We start from the raw sequence: 15,184 nt of genomic DNA on the forward strand, positions 1-15,184 counted from the left end.
GAAACCTTCATCTGCCTTCCTGTCTCACCATGGCCAGTTCGGCTTCCAGCTCCTTGATGCGATTCTCCTTGAGGTCGAGCTGAGAGCGCAGGATCACCGTATGCTCTGTGGCTTCCTTGGTCTGCCGCCGCAAGTCCCACTTCTCTCTCTCCAACAGGTCCTTCTCCTTGGCAAGTGCCTTCACCGCATCCTCGCTCTCCTGGTGGACACAGAGACCCCTGATGAACTGCTTCACAACAACACGCACACCATTTAAAACGCTAAGAAAGTGCTCAGAGAGCAGATACACTACCTTTAAAAACTTTATGGTCACTTAAATGCCGTTACTTTTGAAGGAAAATCACTTTTTTTCAGTGAATATAACACTAAATGAATCAGAAATACACTCTATACATTGTTAATGTGGTAAACGACTATTCTAGCTGCAAACGTCTGGTTTTTAATGGAATATGTACATGGGTGTATAGAGGCCCATTTCCAGTGTTCTAATGGTACATTGTGTTTGCTAATCGCGTTAGAAGACTATTGGATGATTAGAAAACCCTTGAAAGCCCTTGTGCAATGATGTTAGCAAAGCTGAAAACAGTTTTGCTGGTTCTTTGACGAAAGCAGTTTGAAGGGCAAAATTATTATTTTGAATAAAAATAATTTTTTCTAATCTTGTCAATGTCTTGACTATATTTTCTATTCATTTTGCAACTCTTTTGATGAATGAAAGTTCTGAATCCATTCCCTTAATCAGATCTACTTCAAAAAAAATCTTAATGTGTTATCCCGCAGAAACATGAAAACATAACCTTATTGGCTGGCATAGTTAACAGAATAAGTCCAATTTTTATATAATGGCTGCGCACCAAATTTAAAATAAGTTAAGCTATTTGACGATTAAAAAAAAGAGTAAAATGCAATACCGGAGATGAAATAAAGACTTCACTGGGACCTTTGTATGATACATAGCTGCACAATGAGCATGTTAACGTCCTTACTTTATGGAGGCTGCCATCTTGTGCCATAATTTTTTTTTTTTACAGCAGCTGGAACAGACTTTTTGAATCATATGCTTACGACACAAAAAGGATTTTTTTTCTTAAATGCAAAGGCCACTGTGGTTCCCTGACACATCGGAGAAGACATCGGTTTGTTTCAGTCTGCACTCTCAACCAGTTCTTACACAAGAGACCTTAAAACAAGTTGTCACTGGGAGAAGTATAGTAGATGTGGGTTATGAATGCAGAGATCATCTACTTTCAACCCTGAGATGCATACATGCACGCATCAAAAAAAACACTATTTTCTGATTCATAAAACTTGTTGTTGGATGTTAAATGTGATTATATTTTGTGCTACACGACACAGCTACTTAAAAGGAGACTTTATGCATGAGACAGTATAGATCCAGAGCACGGCCGCCGTACTTTTCTGTGCTGCTCATAGTTGCGTATGAAGTCACGGAGCTGCTCCTCCCGGCTCTCCAGTGTGGCATAAAGCTGCTGCATCTGGTTCACCAGGTCTGCTTTCTCTGCCTTCAGGCGCTTACGGTCTGACTTCATGGCTGCAAGGAAGGAATAAGACAAATGGAGAGAAGAGAGGGAAGAGAAGGGGGTTTTGCAAGTTTGCATCAGAGACCAGACCATCTGTGTTGGTGTGTGAGCATGAATACCAGCAACAGTGCTTCGTGTTGTGGGAGCGAATAAAAAAACAGGCGCTCGCATTAACGTGAAAGGACAAAATGAGCACGGTTCAAGAAAATGGTTGTTGGGGGGAAAGGAATGACATCATTTGCATTATAAACATTTAGTGTCTACTTTCATAGAATAAAGGAACACCTGAAATAATTTTTTTTTTTTTTTTTGGGGAAAAAAAGCTTTACAGGTTATTTTATTTGTACTGTTAATATACATTAAATACAATCTGAATGAACAATATGTGTTCTTTCTCCAGCTGACACTAGCTTCCATGCATAATGAGTAGGTTACTAAGCTCCTTCGCATATGAAGCGTTTAAGTAAAAACATTAAAAACACCTGCTGTTGCTGGTTTAATGTGCCGTGACCACATTAATAAAGAACTGAATCACACATGAATCCTCCTGTCAATCTCCTCTCTGCTGCCGGCTTCGTTAGATACTGGCTCTCTCTCTCTCTTTTTCTCTTCTATCTCTCCGTGGCACACGCTCTCTCTCTCTCTCTAATCCTCTGGCACTTCACCCACGCAACATGATAAAGAATATGGTTCAGTGTCGTTATTCAGAGAAGAGCTCTAATTTTTTTCAAAAGCAACATCTCCATTTTCTCTCCTTTGCATCTGCCTCTACCTCCTGCATTCTCTTGATCTTCTTCCTCTCTTCTTGTGAGGTTATTTTCCCAGACATCTGCTTAAAGCCGAGTTTTGCTGCAGCTACACCTCCACACTTTTTTAAAAATATATATACCATACTATAAATGTTGTGTATTCATCATTGCCTGTGTGTCCACCTTTATCTTCTTTACTGTTATTTCCATTACAGCTATACTAGTTTCATTTATTCTTGATGCTTGTTATCATGTGTTCACCTTTCCTCTTCCTCTCTTGCTTTTTTTTTTCTTTCTTCCCCCTCTGAGCCTGTTGCCTGTCATTAATTAACTTATATCACAGCCTAGTTAATTGTGTGACATTCTCAAGTTCCGTCTGGGGAGCGTGCTCAGGCGAGTGGAATGGAAGTGCAGTTTTTACAAGGACAGGCGCATCCTCCCGTTTCCCCCTCTTTCATTTTCCCTCCTGTCACCGTTTCATATCTCCTCCTCTCACGCGTTCTTTCGAGGCGGAATCTCCGAGCCAAGAGAATACGCAGGCCAAACGATTCAGAGAACGAAAAAAACAAGAAACATCTCCTATTGGCCAAGGGTAACAGGAAACCTCCCAGCACCTGCCTCAGGAAGTGAAATCAAAGCTGTCTTTAAGATGAGCCAAAAACATTGCTGCTGCTTCACATCCTGCACCTGTGACTGTTGGCAACATCGATTTTTCCTGCTCAAAGCACTCACTGTGACTTTCGTAAAAGGAGCCCATTCACGTTCGCTAATCAAATTTGCACTTTTTTTTTTTTTTTTTTTACTTAGCGCTGGAAATGTGTGTATAAATATACCAAATAAACAGGGACTGACATGCTCATTACTTTTACATCACACTACAGAACGTACATTGTGAAAGCACTGGCACGTCACCCTCTGATGACAGCCATATTAATGACTAACCTACTCTCAATTATAACCAGATCAAATGCACCTGGGAACCAAACAGAGCAGAAGCTAATTTGTGCAAGAGCTGGAGGAGGACGCGATAGCTTTTAATTAAATCGTTAATACGCACTGAAGAATCACGTCTGCGCAAACACTTAGCGTTTCTTTTATGATCATTCCACAAATACGTTTTGCGTATTTTTTTTTTCCGCGCGCACACACACACACACCCTGCGTGTGTGAGATGTGAAAACAGTGGCTGCCTTTGTGCAAACATCTGCATGTCAGCATGCAGAATCACACGCTAAACTCCCTACCCCTGCCTGTGTGAGCAGAGGAGCGGATCCAGACTCGTGCAAAACAAACATTCACAATCAAAAACTCTAAACCACTATTCCCACCGCTGAGTGCTACTTTCTGCATCACCCTCTCCTCCCGATCTGCATGCGTGTTTTTCCACCTCACCACATTACACCTGCCTCTGCCAGCAAAGCCCTTGTGTGGTTAAGTATTTTAATGTCACCTAATAGTGCACTAAAAGCCTTTGTCTACTGGACTCATTGAGCGCAAAAATAATGTGCAACGAGTGCAGCTCATTAGATAATTAACTGAAACACTGGACTCATCAGGGAGTCCCTGCTCTCTGGATCTATTCCTGTACCAAAACTAACAAACTATTTTTTTGGGGGGAAATACTATTATTTATTAAGTTGTACAGAAAAAAAACACAGATATCCATAAAGATTCTACTGACACGGACAGCTGAGATGTGGATTAAAATGTTAGTATGAGACATTTTCACTGTTTTTCTTTACAATTACCTACAATGGAAGTGGTTCAATTTTCAAGAGAAAAAAAAACCTGGACGATAATACACTGTAAGAGAAGGGGAAAAACCTTGAGTAGCTTCCATTTGAGCTCTGGATTGATGCTGATAGTAATTACCCAACGTGGAAACAGTACAATAAAGCAGAACTGTACTGCTGAAATTTTATAGGACTTTGATAGGAAAGCACAAATAAGACTTGAGTAATCTTTGAAACACGTTTCTACAATGGTCAAACTGTGTTTGACAAACTGCCAAGACAGTTCATAGTCTTTTATATGCTCAAAGGTAAAGGGAAATGACTCCAAGCAGTGATTTTTGTGTTAAAAATGGCACCCATTATGTCTAGTTTCTATTGTATAAGCTTGTGGGGGCAGTGCTATGATTTGGTGTTCCTGCAGTTGGTCAGGTCTAGCCAGCTGACTACCTGAATATACTGAATGACCAGATTATTCCATCATTCCCTGATGGCACGAGCATATTCCAAGATGACGATGCCAGGATTCATCGGGCTCAAATTGTGAAAGAGTGGTTCGGGGAGACTGGCGAACTGAGATAGGCACAGCACCCCCCGCGACCCTCTGGTGGAGGATAAAGCGGTAGATAATGGATGGATGGATGGATGGATGGTTCAGGGAGCATAAGACATCATTTTCACACATGGAATGGCCCACCACCACCACCACCACCACAGAGTCCAGACCATAACCCCATTGAGAATCTTTGGGATGTGCTGGAGAAGGCTTTGCAAAGTGGTCCGACTCTCCCAATATCAATACAAGATCTTGGTGAAAAATGAATGCAAACACTGGATGGAAATAAATCTTGTGACATTGCAGAAGCAAATTGTAACAATGCCACAGCCAATGAGTGCTGTAATCAAAGCTAAAGGCGGTCCAGCGAAATATTAGAGTGTGTGACCCTTTTTTTTTTAAGGCCAGACAGTGTATGTACTGTTCAAAAGTTTGGGGTCACCTATACATTATAATTGTTTTGTGTTTTCCATTAAAAGTCACATCAAACGTGTTGCAAAATGAATAGAAAATATAGTCAATGTCAATAGAAGACATTGACAAGATTAGAAATAATGATTTTTATTTCAAATACTAATTTTGCCCTTCAAACTTGACTTTCGTTTTGTTTCACCTGTGCTAACATCATTGCACAAGGGTTTTCAAGGGTTTTCTAATCATCCAATAGCCTTCTAACGTGATTAGCAAACACAATGTACCATTAGAACACTGGAAATGGGCCTCTATACACCTATGTACATATTCCATTAAAAACCAGACGTTTGCAGCTAGAATAGTCGTTTACCACATTAACAATGTATAGAGTGTATTTCTGATTTATTTAATGTTATATTTATTGGAAAAAAAAGTGCTTTTCCTTCAAAAATAAGGACATTTTTAAGTGACCCCAAACTTTTGAACGGTAGTGTACATACATAGAGATGGCAAAAACCTGTCACTAAGATTGTAGTGCAAACAGGCAGTTGTCTGGCACTCAGAGGAAGTAAGCTCGAGCTTTAACATTGAAACAGTGTGAGCATTGCAACAAACAAAGACAGAAGGGGATATAGAGGAAGAGTTAGAGCAGCTGAAGTGTAACAGAGAGAGAATACAGAGCGAGTTGGCATTCTCCATTTTGTATTCATGGGCACCAGAAAATCTGCATGTAATTTAGCCACAAACTGTCTGCACTGAGGTGCGAGTGGCAGCACAGATTTTCTGAACCATTCCCAAAGTAAACAGGTATTATCTCAAGCGGCAGAGAGCAGAGGAGGAGGAGGGTGTGAGGCATTTCTTTCATGCTCCAGCCTTTTGCTTTTGTATCCAAAGCAGAACCGTAGGAAGAAAAAAAAAAAACACACAAAGCCTTCGCTTCACAATAATTGTTGATAGCATTTAAATAACATAAATAAATAAATAAAAAACCCTGTTCTCTTAACATTGCTTTCATTCTTCAGGGAAAACACTTTGACAGAGTTGGTGGGACAGTAATCAATAATCAAAGAATGTCAACATGTCACCTCATTGGAAACATTTGAAAATTGCCAGTTTAAGTGGAAATTCTTGAGAACACTTAAAGACCAAGTTTTCCTTTCTTAATCAGTGAATGAGTCTTTCTGAGCAAGAATAATTTCAAGAATGTTGAAGAAATGTTGAAGGCTTCGGGAAATGATACATATCAGAGTATTTGTTTCTCTTGAGCTGCTGTCAAACATATAATGAAATACATTTTACTTAATATGTTCAGAGGCACTGTTTGCCGGAATGCAAACATATTCATTCTATCTTCATCTTTTAAGAGTGTTTTACATAAAAAAGTATTTTCTTCTTTATCTTCCTTGTTGTGTCCGCAATTACTTGATTATTGCTCCAGTCGATACCTGTTTAACTTTCTCTTATTCGCCTCTCCTGTCTATAAAGTTCTATTATAAAGGTCTATAAAGGACTATAAAGGTCTCATAATATTCATAAGGTCACATCCTGTCCTTACACAAAACCATACACAACAATTATCACCAGTTCTGTCCAGTGCAATGTTCAAGTATCTGCACCATGGAACAAAAACAACAACATATAAAAGACAAAAACATAAAATTATATGAAAGAACTGTAATTATTTCTGGGGACAAAATTGAGACGAAAAAGTGTCAACTGTGGAATAACAGAAGTGGTAATCAGCTACTCAGGAGGTGGGTCATGTGGAAAATAGCAATCCAAAATGATTAATAATTCAGTAAAATCACAATTTTCACAACTGAACACAGCACTTCTGCTCTGATGCTTTGCTTTAAGAGAGAGAGAGAGGTAGAAAAAAAACTTTCATAAAGCAGCATGTGCTGGGGCAGGTAAGCTGTGGCTTTCACATGACCGCACACATCCAGCTGAAGAAGGGAGGGAAATTCATTTGCTCTGTTCTATTCTGGCCACAATCTCTTCTGTTTTTGTGCAGCTCTTTTGAAAAGTGCATACACCAAGTGACAAGTGCAACAGAATCTAGTGACAGCACGTCACGTGTTTGTCTTACACATACAACATAGTGGGTTTGTGCTCTGCCTCATTGCGTGGGCTGTAACTCTGAAATGGAACGATTCACTGCCGCGCTGATGACATCTTTGCTTGATGTCCTGTAATCCACTGTGTATTGTCCAGCAGCAGATCTTTATTATAAGACTCTGAGAGCAGCATGTCTGTATGTTCTCATTTTATACATGTGGATCAGAACCAAGCTTATTATAGTTTAAATACTGACTTGTTTTCATACATCATCCTTTTGGGTCCATATGAACGAAAAATCCCGAACTATTATAACCTTGATCAGAACGTGAGCTATTGTTATTCATTAACAGAGACTTTTTAATTAACCTTTTAATTCATTTCACTCAACATACGTGCCCTTTTTATGCCAAATAATAAAAATAATATTACTATAACTTCTTTTAAAAAAGAACATTTGCCATGCATGTTCTCCCTATGTGTGTGTGTGTTTTCTCCTGGTTCTCCTCCCACAGAAAACAGAAAACGCTGCTTCTGAAGCGTGTGGAAAATGACATTTGCATTTCTGGAGCTTTTACTGCATCACCAAGTCACGTGTAACATGGTCGTCTATTGGCTAATGCAGCTGATATTGGTATAGAAGAATCAATCTCACTGTTATTGTTTAGCTGATCAAGGAGCCACTGCTTTAGGCACGATGCTGCCGACACACTGGTTTAAGCAGCTGACTAATGACATAAATGTGTTCCAGCTGACCATACATCTATGCATATGATTCTCTGAGGAGTGTAGAGGAGCTAGAGGTTCAGGATCAGGCTGTGTGTGGGTAGTGCACAGTGGGAGTGGTGCTCATGATTTTCCTATACCACTTCATCTCTCCAGCAGAACACATGCTAATGTGGGTGTAATGCAGCTAATGGGCAGCATTAACTACAGTGTTAGTGACTCTAATGTTAACATTATGGTGACAAGAAAAATGCTGGGGTTTCAAGCGCTCTGGAGCAACACGCAGAAGTCTTGGAGCAGCATGACTGCTACACTGTAGATGGCAAACAGAAAACATGCAACAGCTGGGAGCTAAATGATTAACAGAAACGATCGAACGGAAAGTTGGCTTTGCTTTGGCATTTCGCTTTGCAAACTTTCAATTCTACAGGGACAAATCCATTCACATTGTTACACATTGTTAATATGTAGGCAACAATGGGTGGATATGTTTGTCCTTGTGTGTTGTATATACCATAGTGAACTAACATTTATTTAACCTGAGAATGATTTTTTATTACCTTTCTTGTGCATGGTGTTTGTTTCTTATCCCCCCTGAATGTCTTAGCCACAATATGTTTTTATTTATTTAAGCTATTCATACATCTGACCTGGAAATATAGTTGAAACATAGATGGATTCTTTTCACCATATTGGTGAGGCCACTTGCAAATATCTTTTGAAACATTTTGTAATAAGAGTAAAAATGTTCACAAACTGTTTTCTAGTAACAAAAAGCTCCAGGATAAAGACTTACCTTTTCCTGAACTCAATAACTAGTCTTGTGCTGACATTATACTTTTATCTGACAAGTGAAGGTCAATACAACAAGAAGTATTGAGAAATCAAGATATTAATGTGTCTTGTTGTGTCCTTCCAGAATATATGAAGGAATCCTGAAGTTCATTTCAATACCTTTTTAAGACTTTTTCAAGACCTCAAAATATTTTAAGACCACATCGCCACTTCATGCTCGTCTGCACATTGTTGTTTTTAACAAACGTGGGGAGGAAAATAAATACATTCATGTATACTTTTTGCAGTCAAACTCAAAATGTAATACCTCATGAAATTGCGATTAAGACTTTTACATACTTTTTAAGGTCCTTACTTTTACCAAAATTGATTGATCAACTTTTTCAGTTCATTTAAGATCCTTACCTTGCAGAGCCTCCTTGGCTCGGTCCAGCTCCTGTTCCTTTTCAGTCAGCTGCACACGGAGCTCAGTGGCAGAGAGCACATCAGCTGAGCAGCCTCCTTGAGTCTCCTCCAGGTCTTTACTCAACATGTCCTTCATCTGCCGCAGCAGGTGCACCTCCTCCTGGAGCTGGGCCACCTCCTCGCGAAGGAGCACTACAACAGAGAGCGAGGAGAAAGTGATTTTGCTGGTAAAAAATGTCATTCCAGTGAGAATTCAATTTCGTGAAGGTGGTTTGGAATAGCTATGCAACTAATTAATTCTGAAATGAAAAATAGTTAAGATTTCTCTGCAGCCAGTTGAGTGGTGACTGCTGCTGCTAAGAACTTGAGCCATCACTGCTTTGACAAGACAAGGGGTTGTATATTGTATACCCTCTGAACAGCGTTTTTCTTCAGGGCAGATGACTTTGAGTCACTATAGTATGAGCCAGCCATGTCGGGGCTAGCATGCTAAAATACTCTAATCTTTCCTCTCAGGACCAGATGACACCTAACCTTCATCCTGGAGAGGGAAGATACCAGATGACCTCAGGAAGATAAAATAAAACTAGTCCTCTTAAATAGTTTTCCAGCTCTGCCCAGAACGCGATGTTTTGCCAGTGCACCACTATGAAAAAACACACCTTTGTATATTCTATGAAAGGTGAGGCAGCGCATAGTTTCACTTGTAGGAACCTTCTGGAATTAACTTCGCCAAACAAATCTAAAGGGTGCTGAAACGTGCCAGGAAATCCTAACACTTGTGCGCAAAGGTCATGCTGGCTTGCAACAAATATTATTTCATTTCCCTCACTGTCATGCTGTTGAAAACTTTCCATCACTCACTGCAGAAACAGGAATGGAAGCAGCCAACAGGATGGCCGACAGCTCATTCTAAAACATTTGGACAACTCCACACCTCCAGATGATGGGAAATGATGAGTTAGTTCCACTGGACTTGGAATAAAAATTCCAAATCAATGTTGCATGTATTTTCAGCAGATGAATAGAAACGATACACTGATAATTAAATTACAGTACATGTCCATTTAAAGGTGCTCAGGTGATATTCAGTGGCTGGTGTTTTGAGGAGCGCCTCCTTTGTGCTGCAGAGAGAAATAGCTTGTTCCTCTGAGTCTGAGTCACAAAAAGTATTAGCAGTAGACACAGAACCTCTTTTGCTTTTAAAACAAGCCACAAAAGACAAACGTCACGCTTCAATTTCTCACATTAGCCACTAAAAAAAGAACATTTTAATCGAAAAAATATTTTTTTTCACACATGCAGAGTAATTTATCAAAGAATGAATCCTTCTACTCAATTCCATGCATCCTCAGGGCAGAAGGGGGTGCAGTGGTTAAAGAAAACTACTCAAGTCCATCTGGCATGGCTCCACTATCAAACGCCTCTAATAAATAACACTTCATATTCTTGTAGCCAAGCTCCAATAAAAAAATAAAAAATAAAAAAGCTTATAGCGTGAAAAAAATAAAATCAAACAGAGATCGATGGGAGAGCTGAGAATATAGGAGACAAGTATAATATGGAGAGCCAGAAGTGGTTATCCAGCAAATGCTTTGGATTCAGGGAATTGGGATTGTAAATGTGTTTTGTTTGACATTTTTTACTGCATTATGACATGATTATGGAGTGTTTAGATGTTCTATGTGAGTATGTGAATAACACATCTACTCTATCTTCTGTCTTCACTCCTGGTGTTCTACTCACCCACAGTTCTGATTGATATGTTGCCGGAGAATGAATTTCAACACCACAATCAACTTTAACAACAAGCTGAAATGAAGGACATGTGGTGTACACTTATTTTTCTTCTTGCATCCTCATCTGAAGCACTCAGTTGTTCCTTTTTTGCTTTCTCCTACCTCCCCCTTCTCACAGTCTCTCCACGCTTTATTTCTCTTCTCGGCAGATGGCTGACAAGGTTTCTTTCTTGGCTTAAAAAAAAGGTTGTTTTGTTTTCCTCCATTGTCACCAAATGTCTGCTGACAGAAACAGACGAAGTCTTCCTCAATAAAATGCCTATGGCTCTGATTTGGTGTTCCAGAAATGAACAGAATTGAAATCATCTTTCCTGCGTGGAAACTGAAATCTCTATAACTTCTCTGAATTCCTTCTGAATTCTTTAATTTGAGTTCAGTGACCAAATGTACGAGGCTGAGCCGCCTGCTAAATAATGCAAATGAAATGTAAAAGAGGGTTATTAGGAGAAGGGTCGAGAGAAAAGCTTCGGCACATGGAGTGTCATTACACAGAGGTATATTTAACGGAGCGGATAATAGAACCACATTTTACGGAGCAACTCAAGCAGCGACGGTCTCTTTTCCGCGCGTTTCCGAAAACAATGGACCATGAGAAACAATTCATTATTTAAAAATTTGATAACTTATTCAGAAATTATGCATGGACTGACTATGCAAAGGCAGCACAATAGGGAGTTATAATTAAGCGACAGGACGTGTGATTTTATCTTTAATAACGTGTGAGTGTGTGCAGTTGTATTAAACCTTTTTAGGACGTTTTTTGGCATAAACACTGATCTTATCAGGACCAGGCAGAACCCCATTTTTGGAGGAACGGATTAGGGTTATGGGTTGAGCATTAATTGGTAAGGATTAAAGTTACGTGGAGCTAAGCTGACAGATGAAATACTTCCACGCGCTGCTTTTCAGATGCTTTGGCGTCATGGTTTCGTTTATCGGTGTGCTCCATTTTCTCCACGGCAAAACTTTAGGTTAAGAGGTTAACCCTGGTTCTCAGATCGTACAATCACTGTCTTATTTTTCTGATGGCTTCAGAGCAGATCTAATGCCAAGCTCCACCAGACCACAAGGTAATTAGTTCAGATGGTGTGACTTGGCTAAGTTTTAATGAGAAGAAAACAGAAGCAATGTTTTTTGGTGCACCAGTCTCTTTTCATTGACACTATTTAAGTTGTTGACTGTATTTAATTTTTGTTTTTATTGCGTTTTATTTTATGGCTTCCACTTTCATCCATGTTTTATATATTTTTTTACTTATTTTAGTCAGTTTTTTTTTTTTTTAGATGTATTTTATTGCCTCGTGCCTCGTATTCTGTCTTTATTTATTATTCTGTGCAGCATTTTGGTCCACTGTGGTTGTTTTAGAGTGCTTTATAAATAAAGATGGATTGGATTGGATTGAAACTTCTTGGTTGTACATGTTGAACTTGAAACGGTTTTTAAGGTTTGAGCTTGACCTTTCCTGCCCACAAAGAAGAAGGTCAGTGACACACACACACACGCACTGGATAAGAGTCTGTACTCCCCAAAGTTGAGTCATCATCATAATACATATATTTACCGAAAGCTACTGGCGCTCTTCACCCACCTAAATATTCCAAGAACGTGTGTAGTGTAAACAAACATGTTATTGTCCTCTCCAGCCTTCTGAGGGGGAGCATAACGCTGGACCACTGCAGATAAGACTGTCAGACGCTGAGGAGGGCAGGGGTAAGAAGACAGCCACCCTTTTTTTTTTTTTCACTGTCCATAGCCTCCAGGTTGGCAAGATGGACTCACTGTAGCTCTGCCTTACAAATGACAGTCAGAGTGGAAGCTTCCTGATAAGTGCTATCTCTCCTGCTCTCCCCTAAAGGACTCCTCACAGCTCTGCCCCACGGAGGATCTGTGCAAGGGAAGCCAACTATCATAACATTAAATATGGAAGGTTCAGAATAATGATAAAGTGTAAGTGTGACTGAAAATCATCTTATTACTAGGTTTTATCATTTTTACCTTTCCCATACATTATTTTCAAATGTGCGCCCACCTCGCAAAGTAAACACAGTAACACAAACAAACTATACTGTATCGTATATTCAGTAAAATAAAGTAAATATAATGACCAGTTCAGGGAAGGCAATGGAGTGAATAAAGAACGACAACAGCATAAATGCAAAAGCCCTGAAATAAGCTATACATATTGTGGCTCTTATTAATATTTAACATGGACAGGTATATTTACTGTAGTTTATATGAACCTTTAAGTGATTCATTACAGGATAGCAACAAAACTAAGTATATACAGATATTATAGTCAGATTTATTATAAGCTGCTGTTTTTTTAAGCCGCACATCTGGGACCAAAACATTGGTTTGTTTTGCAGTGGTGTGCTTGGTTGCCATCACAACCAGTTCCAGTCCAGGATGAGAGGATGCGTCGGGGTCAGATGTTTGCAAACCTTCTGACTGTGAGCTGAAACTTCAGCACCGCTCGTTCCCTGCAGACTGACAGAGGCAGCAGGTAATTATGCTCCTACACAGTAAGTGACAGGTGACTGACGTTAAAGGGGCACGTTTAACAAATGAAATTACAGCGTAACACACGTTATGAGGGACTTAAATTTCTAGTTTGGGTCATTAATTCAATATTTTTTGATTACGTCACAAGGAACGTATGTAGTCCAATGATCAGAGAGGAAGTGAAGGGGTCAACAAACACTGACTGTACTCATCATGTCTGTCATAATCACCATTTGCACAGGAAAACTGTGACCACAAACTATTCATATTGGACCTCAAATCATTTTGGAGACTGAGCCACGTAATGGGTTATTGAACCCACAATAACCCATTACCCTTTGTCCACTTGGCGGCAGCAGAAACAAGTTGTAGAACAGTTTGTGATGCTAATTGCTCTGCACCACTTCTGACAGGAATAATTATTCCACTCTGCTCAGCTAGCAGCGTCTGCCTGTTGTTGGGCGGTGAGCACTTTTGTCTCGTCACTGAAAACAGATGTCTGCTGTGGTCTAACGTCTTGTGTCAGCAGTCTAAAGGCAATTCTCTACAGGATTAGCAAAAGTGACCACTTTCATATTCTATTATCAGGTCATTTAATACATTTAGTTTAGGATACAAATATCCATGACAATCTAAAGTCCTTGCTACTAAAAGTATGGACATGGTGTTTGTGACACCCTGATACTTGTGGACAGTTTCTTTAAAGAACACCAAAGAAAAAACATGTTTTTCTGAAATAAGAAATAAGAGCCACAGGGATAAACTAAGGCCAACAACAACTCTTTGTCTGGATATAAATGTGTCCATTTATTGACCTCCACATCACTGCCTCACTTCTGTTCTAATTCCCTATACATGCTTGACACATCTTTAGTTATTATAAATCAGTGAAACGGGCCACTGATGTAAACGACTGCCTTAATGTGTGCATTTGCATCTTATCAGCCATGAATCAGCCGACATGCAGTTAGCGCCAGTGAATTATGAATATGCTCAGTGTTATTTCCCATTTGTATAATTTAAACCTGAACGGCTGAGACTAAATAATCCTGCAGCCAATGCGACAAAGCTCGAGAGTGGACATGTCTGGATATTATCCTGACATTTACACATGAGCGCACATGCAAAGACTGACTTTAGATGCACAAACCAATAGTGTTGGGTGTAACGAGAAGCAGTGTAACGCTTTACTTTGTCTCTGCCACATACTATCTCATCCTGTACTGTTCTTCAGGTCCCAAGTTTCTTCCCTCACCATTCTATAAAAACAGCAGCAGGATTTAATTCAGAAACCAAAGTTACAAAAGAAACAACACTCTGTCAAATAGTCCACTGGCCATGAGGCAGCTGAAATTGGACCAGACTGGGACAGAATTGCAGGTCAAAAACAGATAGGGAATGACACCGAGTGTCCGGAGGGGGGAAATTTTTTAGATTGGTTCTGCCTCTTCGGGGTAAGTGGCAGGGAAAGATGGGGGTGGGCTCAGTTTGTGTCTGTTTCTGGAGACAAAATCAATTAACAGGCCAATTGTTCCTGCAGAATTCTTCTCCAGCCAGCTCGCTGACCGACGACACAGAGACACAGAATAAAATAATGCTACCGTGATAAGCAGCCCTACTCCACCACACACCTGAGTGTGTGCTGAATCCTAAACAAAGCATAAATAATGAAGCTGGCGCAGTGACATCAGATATTCTAGAGGGGATATTTCTTTGATATAACAACAGTGTGATTCAGCGATGCTATGTTACGCTGCAATTACCGCAAATGTCACCTGTGACAAGACCAACACATCAGTAGACGGCATATCGTCAGTCATACATAATCATTTACATCTTCATGAAGGATGTCAAGCTCAATCGTGGGAAAATAACTGAACAGTTCTTCACCAAAGATGAATGGATCTGT

General features: G+C 39.8%; 1 protein-coding gene across 5 annotated transcripts in view; it reads right to left on the reverse strand.

Moving 5' to 3' along the window:
* Positions 1 to 15,184, reverse strand: part of kazna (kazrin, periplakin interacting protein a) — a 104,586-nt gene that overhangs the window by 12,896 nt on the left and 76,506 nt on the right. For 4 of the 5 annotated variants that reach the window (XM_083895368.1, XM_083895366.1, XM_083895369.1 and 1 more), the window contains 3 exons: positions 8,975 to 9,166; positions 1,416 to 1,552; positions 29 to 199 (listed from right to left, as the gene is read on the reverse strand). In XM_083895368.1, coding sequence (XP_083751494.1) covers positions 29 to 199; positions 1,416 to 1,552; positions 8,975 to 9,166 — 500 coding nt within the window. The remainder of the gene's footprint in view (positions 1 to 28; positions 200 to 1,415; positions 1,553 to 8,974; positions 9,167 to 15,184) is intronic. The other variant, XM_083895367.1, reaches the window with a different exon arrangement.

The sequence above is a fragment of the Microchirus variegatus genome (genome assembly GCF_963457635.1).
Source record: "Microchirus variegatus genome assembly, chromosome: 9".
Taxonomy (NCBI): domain Eukaryota; kingdom Metazoa; phylum Chordata; class Actinopteri; order Pleuronectiformes; family Soleidae; genus Microchirus; species Microchirus variegatus.